The 11,975-nt window shown below is 27.8% G+C and overlaps 1 protein-coding gene across 2 annotated transcripts in view; it reads right to left on the bottom strand.

The window, feature by feature from the left end:
* LOC108747903 overlaps positions 1-2,271 on the bottom strand; it is a 6,548-nt gene extending 4,277 nt beyond the window's left edge. Inside the window, exons 1-3 of one of the 2 annotated variants that reach the window (XR_001939275.1) lie at positions 2,004-2,271; positions 540-902; positions 18-397 (exon numbers count right to left, since the gene is read on the bottom strand). Coding sequence is in view for 1 of the 2 variants with exons in the window: in XM_018485794.1 (XP_018341296.1) it covers positions 90-397; positions 540-902; positions 2,004-2,061 (729 nt within the window). In the remaining variant the exon portion in view is untranslated. Of the gene's footprint in view, positions 1-6; positions 398-539; positions 903-2,003 lie in introns of those variants that run through there. The other variant, XM_018485794.1, reaches the window with a different exon arrangement.
* Positions 2,272-11,975: the final 9,704 nt, after the last annotated feature.

Genomic DNA, 11,975 nt, shown 5'->3' on the forward strand with positions numbered 1-11,975 from the left:
ATTAAGAATTACTCCACATTCGGAAAAATAAAAAATCTCCGTTTCTAATCACAAATATAGTAACGTGACAATTTTTTATTTTTTATGGTTTATGTTCTATCGGGGAAGAGCTCTTCGTAAGTAAATTGTTTAACTATATTATTAGAAATCAAGATAATCCGTCTGGAGATCTGCACTTCTATAAGTGGTTTAAGAATTTTAACAATCTCTTCTCGATTGTTGCCTAAAAAATTCTTAATAATTTCGTTGAATTGTGCTAAATCCGAATTGTACACGTCATATTTAACATTATAATTTTTGAAATCAATATTAATCTTCAACTTTGATAAATATACATATCTTTTGCTGTCTCTAGTTGTCAGATTTATATCTATATCTGCTTTTGCTGTTACGTTATCTGCAAATTATAATTTGATATTTGCAATAAAGATATAAAATAAAAAAATGAAATATTAAAAAGTTAACTTAAATATTAAAAAATTAAATTAAATATTAAAGTTCTTTTTTGTTTTATTTTAATACATTGACTTTCTGCATACCTAAGGTTAAGTAAATCGGTCCCTTGTAGGCAATAGGCACCAATAAACGTACGTTAAAATCATAAGTGGTATTTATTTCAATCTGTTTGAATACTACTTCAGCATCAAAGTGAAGTCTGTCGATATCCGAGTAAAAGGATTTTACGACAAAATCACACATTCCCATTATTTTTGCATCTCTAATGTAAATTTTGGCGTTAGGCCCGTCTGTAATGAGTAATTCATCAAAAGTATACGGATTTCCTGACGGAATGCCCAATTCTGGAATTCCATCGCAGAGTCTTCCTTTCAAATTATCGATATTATTTATGATACACTGATCAAGATTCGAGTCTCTACGGCCGCACACTTGAATGTAGGAGGCTATAAAGAGTTTACATTTAAGTTTAATTTTTCTTAATTAAATACTTTTTAAATAACTACTAGTCACATAAATATAAAAAAGATAAAATAATGTAACAAAACAGGTGTAACAATTCCATGCGCAATGAGTGCATAGGCTCAAATTCGATTGGCTATTTTCAGTTGCTATTGCCATTATGCGCAATGTTACACCTGTTATTTTACATCATGCGTAAAATACGTTTCAAAATAATGTACAATCTGCAGTACAATATTATTTTAATGCCTTCATTCGTATGAAACAGAGAGTTAATATAAATTTAATATAATTTTTAAAAACTTAATATACAAAATCTTTTTTAATCAATTTAAAAAAGAACGAAGAAAAAGAAAAAAGGAAAAAGGAAAAAAATGCAGGATAATAATTAATAATAAAATAAGTAGGTAAAAGATTTGTAAATATTGTCATAGAATTTTCATTTAACATTTCTATTATACAGTTTAGATATCAAAAAATATTCCGCATTATGTTTCTTTTAATTTGTCGACACTAATAAACTTGTTACAAGTGCGACTGCACTTAATAGCAAACCAAGTCTACAAGGTACATAAGTTATATTGCGGAAATTCATTATAAAAACATTCTTATGTATTCATTATAAAAACGTTCTTATATTGCCGTTTTATATAATACGTAGATAAATGTTTGACAAGCAATTCCTATAGAAGTTAATAGCACTGTGCTTTGATTAATTATTCAAGGACTATGATGAAAATGGCTTCTTTTCATCTGAAGTCCTTTTTCACACGCATATCTTTTGTATTATTACTATCTAACGCATATCCTGCAAGCAATGCATGTACTAGATACGCAATTTGCGTTGCTAATATATTGCACTATATAATAACTATTGTCGTAATGTATGTTTTTACATTTTAAATTAAAATTATTAAAAATCTTTCATTTAAACATTAAAATAAAGTACTTAATTTGAAAATATTTTATTCGTTTGAATTTTTAAGTTGTGAACTGATAAAGAAATCATAATAACTTTCTTTTTAATGATATAAGATCTTGCATATACAGTAATAAAGACTAATAAATATCTGTCATTTACTTACGTATTTCCGCTCCAACATGTACTGTTATAAGTGCAAGAGTAAAAATAACAGCAAACATGTTTTAAACTAAAGTGGTCCTTTTGCAGAATAATACTTTCTAGAATTTAACGATCTTATTAGATGTATGACAAAAGCCAAGAACAACTGATTTATGCAACTCATCAAGCTTATATATATGGGATTGTGTGTAAGTTTCTGGGGTCAAAGATAGATAGCGCTAAAATCTAAACAGATAAAATTTTCCAATTTTTTACGTTTGCATTATTAGACAAATTGTATTTAAATTTACGTGTTGACATCCTAAATATTTTTAATATAATATAGTATACAAGACCTATAAGCATACTATATTTGAACGTATATGTATCAATCTTGGTTCTAAAGATTTTAAAGTAAGAATAATCTTAATGATGATGAAATTACGTGAAGGTTAATAACAAATTACGTCACGGCAAAAAATGGAGACTAAAGAAGAAAGAATTAAATACTTTTTTCGCTAAAAATGCAACTCAGTCATCTGCCGTAGCATTAATGAAATAGCTTACTGTTAATCATACGCTTATAGCCGTAGCACAAACTTTTGCATAACATATAACACATAATACACAGTGCAAAAGAAAATCAATTAATCAAAATTCCTCTTTTTTACGAAATAGCAGAAAAGGAAGGATTCTAATTGATTGATTCTGTTATGTACAGATTCAATTTCAACTATTCGATGTGCTATTGGTAATCGACTCAACATCTGCATGTTTGACAAAAAAAAGTTTTTGTGAAAAATAGTCTTAATAAAAAAAATAAATATGTTATAGTAACCCTAATAAAATAATTAAAATTAAAATTAAATAAACTCAAAAAGCAGTAATTAAATACAGGAGTTTTCTTCAATAGCATAACATCTATGGTCATAAAATTCTTTTCTACATTTAGTGGGATCAGAAGAACGTGCTTTATTAAATATGAGTTTCTCAAATCGAGCGAAACGATTACTGCAGTGCAATCTAATTAATTATACAGTTTGAGTAAAGAAATTCTTATAAAAGGCCTTGAGCTTGGAAAGGAAATCAAAAAGTTATTTTGCTTTGTGACACATGGCTCGGCCACATGTTACTTCCGCGACTAGAAACACTTTATTAGAACTTGAATTGAAAGTCCAATGTATAAGTCCAGATCTTGCCCATTCCAATTTTTACCTATTTCAGTTAATGCAGAACTATATATATTTAATATATATATTGATGGATAGTTGCTTGTCCAATCAATTATGGCGCCCGGCAGATTACCGACGTACGAGTCATAGCCGATTAGTTATCGACATCTTTATGTTTAATATTCTGTTTGCCGCTAGGCGCGTTTTTTTGTATTCATGCCCTACCGGCAATTTTTCTCTCTAACCGTTTTTGTATACGATGTGTCGTCAAGTCTGTTTTTGACTAAATAAACCATCTTTCAATCATTTATTGGAATTCACTCATTCCCAACATATATTATATACATTTATTTTACATCTAATAAACAATATAAACGAAATAACAAATAATTCAATCTAATGTCTTCGAACATGGCTTTGCAGATTGATCGAATCAAAATTGAATGTCACATATATAATATTACATCCTTTTCATGTACGTTTCATTATATCCATAGCGTCAATTTATATTACTATTATACTTATTTTCTATATATTTTGTATATACATGTATATACATGTATGTATTTGGTATATATAAAAAGATATGTATATCTCAAAAAGACATTTATATTACATTGCAGTAATATATAATAGATATAGTGATATCCAAAAAATTTATTTTGTCTTCCCCTAATTCTGTAGTGAATTGAAAACGCGGATGAAATGAATTAAATTGTTGTAGTAAAATATCAATTCTTGAGGGAGAAACTGCAGTAGAAATGTCATCTACATATCTATAATAAAATAAAATATCCAAATTCAACGACATCAAAGACATCGTCTCTAATCTCCTCATTACAAGGTCCGCTATTACAGGTGATAAAGAAGAGCCCATTAGAGTGCCGAAGCTTTGCTTATAAATTTTATTGTCAGTTGAAAAAAAGGTGAAATCTAAAATGAATCGTATCGCTCCTAGAAACTCATTCCTAGGCGGAGAGCAATCCTTGGAAATAAAACTCCATTGCTCATTCACGCAATCAACCGCTATCTCTATTGGAACATTCGTGAAAAGTGATAACGTCCAATGAAATTAATTTATGTTCACCTGTAATGTATAATCTTTTTAATTTTTCAACTAATTGGAAGCTATTTTTAATAACTATCCGCCTTAAGAATAGTCTTAAATAGTATATTGTGTAAATATGTAACCACTGCATATATAACGAACTGCCTATCGAAAGAAGTTTTACACTTCATAGATATATTATTTGCGCGACGTCTTCTGCGCTTGACTCCTATTGCTCGTATCCTTTCCAATTCTTTGATTTATAAGGAGTCTTGATTAGTTTGATTTGTAACGAATAAATTTTAATTCAAGCAGTTAATTTTTTAATCTTGTCAAATGAATCCTTCAGACTCTGTTCATCTGCTTCAATAAAAAAATTATCACCATACTCATTGCAATCTTTTACAGAATCCATAAATGTAAATAACAAATTATTAAATAATTAGTGAACACGTCAGAAATAAACTCTTGTTGTAAATAATTTATATTAAACGCACGTAATAAAGGTGTGTTTTATACTTACGTATATTCTGAATATGCTCCTTATAACAAATAATTATCGTAATTTGTGATGCTCTACTTCCTTGATTAATCTTTATGCCTTCGGTCTTTCATCGGTTATATTTCATGTCATTTGGTGACGAAGAAAATATTTTAATTTAAAGAAAAGAAAAGTTCATTTTATTTGATTTCTTTTTATTAATTATTTTTCATTTTTTTTAATTTATTTTTTATTTTATTTATATATTTAAATATTATTATATATATTGCCAATAAGGCATGTACATCAAATCTTCATCAGAACCTGATTAAATTATTTACTTTTAACTATACTGGTTAGCCTGACTTTGTAATGATAAGGACCTAATCGGGATGGTCTTAACAAAATATGCCTTATGATTACCTGGTCAGAGCCTCATGATATGTCGGGCCAATTTCTAGTCGGACAGTTTTTGAAAGAGAACAGGTTGAAGTTAACAAATAAGAACTTAAATTATTTATTGGACGCAATTTTGTTAAACAAAAAAATTGTTTATTTTAGCGTAAGTATTATGTCCTGTACCCTAAATTCGTGAATTTTGGATCATCCATATATAGAATGTATTCTACCGGTTCCCCTAGTCAGGTCCAGTAGAAAATTCCCGACTAGTGCATACCTTATCACTTCCTATTGAGAGCCTGATCGTACATCTGGCATGCCATAAATTTTTGCTCTGGGAACCTTAGCGCAACAGAGGCAACTGATAATCTTATATAAGATATAATTGTCTCTTATTAAATATTCAAATTTATACATCTTATGTCATAATAATTACGTATTATACACATATTATATAAAAATGATTAATAAAGTTATGTTATGCATGTTTTCTTTTATAGTTTCTTTAATTATATGCGTTATATTTTAAAATTTGGATATTGGAACAATTGATTCTAAATGTCATTTATTACAAGTGTCATCTCATCTTATATTTTCCGTTAATAGAGATAATTATACTATCAAATTATAAATATAATTTCTGTGTTGTTTAAACATGTAGCTATTAAAAAATTCCTTTGCGATTTATATTTCATTTATTAATTACAGATAAAAAATTTATTAAGAAAAACTATATCGACTGTCCCCGATCTTCCCTGATTTGTTTTAATATCTAAGGAGATGTAAGTTTATTATAACATATAAGGGAGATTGGAACACGAGCGCAGCATGGTGGACAGCGCACGAGTCTATCATGCTAGGAGACTCGGATTCGATCTCCGGCAGATCCAAAAAATTTTCACGCGCTCGTAGCTCCTCTTCGGCAAACCACCAAGAGTATTTATTGCCAAGAAAACCTCTTAAAACTGCCATTCGGAACCGGTTAAATTGCAGGTTTCGTATCTATGTACAATCCAGCAAATGAGAACGGAATGAAATAGATTAAAATGGATTCAGATTTTTAGAAATACGGATTCATGAATGTTGAAATAAATCCTTTTCAATTCTGAATGCATTTTTATTCATTTATAAGAATTGCATAAAGCAAATGTTTATGCCTTTTTAATCCTGAATGCATTTTTATTCGTTTATAGGAATTGCATAAAGCATATCTCTATACATCGTGAATATTACTTAATTCAAAATTGTGAATAGAAAGTACAGTTTTTTTAATTCAGTTAAATTCAAAAATAATATCAGCAATTTCTGTGCAACTGTGAACATTGCTTTATATTCTGAATATAAAAATTCTGAATATGCAGTTTTTCAATCTAATTGAATAAAATAAATAAGTTTTTATTTAAAAATGGACCATAAATGCTACTTAAATTATTCAAAATTATAAGTAAGAAATTTTTCGTTTTAATTTTCAACTAAGTTCAAAAAAGTTGTAACGTAAAAATAATTGAGCTATGTTCTTTTGTTTCTCTTTGATTAAAAGTAAAATGAATGATCGATGTGAACACTCGCAAACCAAGTCGAACACAGCCTGAATATTAGGCTAATCACGGCACGCGACATCGGCCAAGCGAGATTAGGTTATCCGACACTTACCTAATGTTAGTACCTCATATTAATGTAAATTATTTATATTTTATTATATCTGTTAAATAATGATATTTTTATTATATCTATACAATTTTGTTACTAGTTTAGCTGGTTGTAATTGAAGTAGAGAATGAATAACACATTTACCAATTAAAGAAGTGGTGTATCACAATACCAATTTGAAGTAGTTATAATTTCAGATATAATTATTATTAAATGTCTTAAGAATAAAATTTGTAACTCTTAAATATAAATGTTTTTTTTTTCGAATATTAAATTAATATATCAGTTCAGATCCAATCCATTTCAATCCATTTTCATGGATTTAAAGTACACATTAAACAAATTTTAATTCATTTTAATTCATTCTCGTTCACTGGAAATCTGCGTGTGCACTACGGACATACGTACGAAAAGTATAAGACCCAATCCCCGATATTGGGATGTTGCGCCATCGGAATGGAATGGAATAGGGAAGACCGGGGCTAAGCTAGCATTTGAATTTTGAGTGACAAAAATATATCTAAATTCTCAATTTATATTGTAGATGGCATTTCGTGTGTCTTCTTTACCGACGTAGTTTAGTTAGATTAGGTGCCGCATTGTTATGTTTAGATAGTCAAACGTATTTTCGATTTTATTTTTTGAGATCACAACACTTTTTGTGGATAAAGTGCAAACACACCAAAACTTTTTATTTGCCATTTTGTAAGTCTTATAATCATTCTAGAAAACGCTAATAATTATTTAACTAAAATCGTTTACTTTGTTATTGAAAATTGCAATTGAAAAAAAAATGCTTACTTAGTCCCGGTCTCCCCTACAATCTTTAAAAACTTTGTTAAAAACCTTACACGCACTTTTTTCTAAAATCATTATTTATATAAATATATTATTATAAAACTATAACAATCGGCCTTGGTCTTCCTTAAATTTATACACAGTGTTCCTTAAGTATATTGCCATCAAGGAGATAATTGTTTGATTTATTTTAAGTAAAAAAATTTATGTAAACATGTTCTAAACGACTTAGTTTCCAAATACGGTGAATGTTCGACATGGTAAATTGCGTTGAGGATATTTTTCTGCATAAGTACGCCTTACTTCACGTGAATTACCATTCACATGACCATACACAAAGTGACAAAGTCACAAAAACAAACAAAAAATAGAGTTCAGTTCTCTGTTACTGCGGGTCAATCAGTTTACTACACACATTTTCAACAATTCATAATTGTTCTATTTTATCAGAATAACTGAAGCCTGTTTTTATTTTTCTGTTTTGGACTAGTGTTCAAACTATATTTCTTATATTTAAGTAAACGGGTTATTAGATACTACACATTTAAAAAAAAATTTGTTTTAAAGCACCCTGTGTTTCGGAAATTAAATGTTTAGAACACATGTTTATATACATTTTTTTATTAAAATAAACCAAAAAATTGCCCCCTTAATAAAGTTATTAATAAATTTAAAGTAAACTAGTTTAAAATATATTCCTTAATATATAAATTTAATTGCGCTAATTTTTGAAAAATTTTAAGCTGACTCAAACTGATATTAATATTGATAAAAATTATATAAATAAAAAACATATATAATATTATAATATTATAAATGCTTTCTATTTGTATGTAAAAGATTGGTCACATAATGATGGATATAAGAACATATTATTTATTTATTTACGTATTTCTACTACTGCATATGCAGTTACAAGCGCAAAAGCAAAAATTATGAAAAACATTATCCAAGCCAAAAAATATTTTCTTACAAATTTGCTATTGTTAAAGAACAGATATTTTATGATCTAAAGTCAAACATCATTCAGACAGAACAATAAATCACAATAACATTAAAATGATATTAAAATAACATTAAAATAAATCATAAATGATATTTTGGAGTTATTTTAACATTATATTGATGTTATAATGACTTGTTGTTCTGCTTGAGCAAAGAACAAATATATTAATTGTAAATTAAAAAAACGTCACGATCTTAACTAATGTCTTTCAAACATGTACTAAAATTGATTTACAGGATCTAGATAAGCTTATATAATATATACATTTGTATATCTTTTATTTGCATACATTAGCAACCGGTTTTTATTTTCTGATAATACGGCTATAAAAATTCAAAAAAATGTTTTGCATTATTGTATAATATTAAATTAAAATACAAGTAAAAAGCATTAAAATACAAGTATTATCAAGAATATTTTATCAATAATTACATAATTTTTATAATATAAATTTTTATAATATAACCTCCGTAATACTATTTAAAAAAAAATAAAATTGCAATAAAGATCAATAACAAATAATATATTAATAATTACGAGTATAAGCGTGAACCTACAAATCAACTTTTTGCTTATGATATTAAAACAACTTGATAACCTTGACATATTGCGAAGAATGTTCAACTAAAAAGAAAGGCTCCAAGTATCTCTCCCTGATTTTAATGAAAAACCCCCTTGGTGGGTTTATAGAATGGATAAAAATCTTTGATGATATATATTTTTGGTAATATATTTGTTTTATCAGCAATCAAACGTGTTTAAGAAGTAAAATTAATTCTAAAAAATCGGTCATATTTTTATTTTCTGACTAGAACTTTTGAATGAAGCATGATAGCATAATTTCGTAAATGTACAAAATATATCAAATTTCAAAATCGACGTTGCACACCAAATTGCGCATTATCCTCGAAAACAAGTCTTTCCTCGGCGTGGCGCAGCATTCGCCGCTCGATGCGCCGGGATTGCACTGCTTGCGCATGACTTCGAGAGTACCAAATAGGGCTCTATAGTATATAAAATAAATTTATTTAAACTATATATTTTAAGTTTAAAAAATATAAAGTTAAACTTATTTAATATTTATTATTTTTAATAATTTCTTCTTATCTATTTCTTATTTAATATTTTAAATAAGTTTTCGGAATCTATTTTTTATTTTTTATTTTAAATAAGTTTTATATTAACTCCTACGATTCCATATTTCAAATAAATTTTATTGGGAATACAAATTAGTTCGGTCCGTTTATAAAAGATGGCTCCAGCTGTTCCAGCTGGTTCGTAGTGACAGCTGATTTTGGCGGTTTCAGAAACCTTAGACATTTGCTAATAATATTCAGTTCATATTGCTTTGAGTTTCATACAAAAACCTTGATTTTTACTGTGTTGGAAATGTCGAATTTTGTGTTAAGCAGCATTTGCGGGAGGTTTTAATTTTCTGTTTTAATTGGAAGAAAAGTGCAGCTGAAACCCATCGAATGCTTATCAAAGTTTATGGTGACACTGCTTCAACTGATAAATCATGTAGGGAATGGTTTCGGCGTTTCAAGGATAAAAATTTCAGCGTTGAAGACAAGCCTCGTTCTGGACAGCTAAAAAAATTCGAAGACCAAGAATTAGAGGCATTACTCGAAGAAGATCAGAGTCAAACGCAAGAGGAGCTTGCAGAGTCATTGGGAGTAACTCAACAAGCCGTTTCCATACGATTGGGAGCCATGGGAATAATTCAAAAACAAGGAAATTGGGTGCCTTATGAGCTGAAACCGCGAGACGTTGAAAGGCGCTCGGCCTCATGTCGCAAAAGTGGTAAAAAAATATTTGGAAACGCTCAAATGGGATGTTTTACCGCACCCGCCGTATTCTCCGGACATTGCTCATTCTGATTACCGGTTCACTTCTTTCTCAGAAATCGAAAATTGGCTCCAAACTTGGATCGCCTCCAAAGACGAGTCATTTTTTCGAAATGGAATTCGAAAATTGCCTGAGAGATGGGAAAAAGTAATAGCCAGCGATGGACAATATTTTAATTAACCTGTTCATTCATTTTGTTTTGAAATAAATGCATTTTTGAACACAAAAAAACGAACCGAACTAATTTGTACTCCCAATAGAAATTCATTTTATATTTTAATTTTAAAAGTCGTATCACAGTCAAGGGTCGGTTTTATTTAGAACAATTATATTTAATTAAATTTAAAATTCGAACACCTAATATATGAATATAGATTAAACAAACAAACAAAAATAATAGGCATATAAAAATCTAGTGCATTAATTGTTGCACAGAAAATTCTTCACAATATTCAAATAAATGAATCTTTTTTTTTAAACATTTAATAGAAAAACATATATAATAATAACATTTAATAAAATAGCAATATATAATATACGTTTCTGCTCACAGAATCTTCATCAGTTAATAATATAAAAATTGAACTTACATTCATAAATCTTACGTTTAATCCTAAAGTAACAATAGGAGACCAAGTCAGTAATCAGACAGAGTCTGATGAAGAATCTGTGAGCCGAAACGTATATTATATATATATTGCTATTTTATTAAACGTTATTATTATATATGCTTTCATATTAAACGGTTTTTAAAAAAAAGAATCCATTTATTTAAATATCTTATTCGCTCGTCTCTCAGTCGTTTTGAATTATTGATATTTTTTTTTTAAAACGAGCGTTATATTATATAATATTATTGTTTATGCACTATAACTTAAAAATTAAAAAAATCCATTTACTAATATCTACAATAAAAAGATTACATATTTTGACTCTCGTTTTGAGCCTTCATTAGTTCATCATCAGTTTTAATAACACATATATATATATAGATTGTGATGATTCACTTCCAATTGTTGGTTGGTCAGCAGTTGCAAGCATTTATTATTTTAAATGACTTCCTTTACTTATTTTTTGTTTAATATTTTAAAGTTCTTGGAATTTGTTTTATATTTTTTATTTTAAATAAGTTGTGTCAATTTTTTACCAACTCTTGCAAGTTTATATTTCAAATTAGTTCCTAGATTTTATTTTATAGATGTTATTTTAAATAATAAGTTATTTTATCAAGCCCTGATGCTAAGTAATATAAACGAGTGCACCTGGTTAATTTTTCTATACCAGTGAATAACTTTCGAAATTATGCATATTTTGTATTTTTATTTCCAAGATCTGTTTTCATTTCTTAAACATGTTTAGTTACTGATAAAAAAAATATATGCCAAATATTTTACTTCCTCTAATCCATTAAGTTTTATTAAAATCAGAGAAGAATACCTAGGATTTTTTTGCTATCAGTTAATCTTTAGAATGTACAACATTACTTAATATTTCTAATAAACATAATGTAAAAAAAAAATGTTAATATAATGTTAAAAAAAAATGTATAGTAACACATGCAAAAAGATTGTATATATATAATATATATATAT

Source organism: Trachymyrmex septentrionalis, unplaced genomic scaffold (assembly GCF_001594115.1).
Source record: "Trachymyrmex septentrionalis isolate Tsep2-gDNA-1 unplaced genomic scaffold, Tsep1.0 scaffold202, whole genome shotgun sequence".
Lineage (NCBI taxonomy): Eukaryota > Metazoa > Arthropoda > Insecta > Hymenoptera > Formicidae > Trachymyrmex > Trachymyrmex septentrionalis.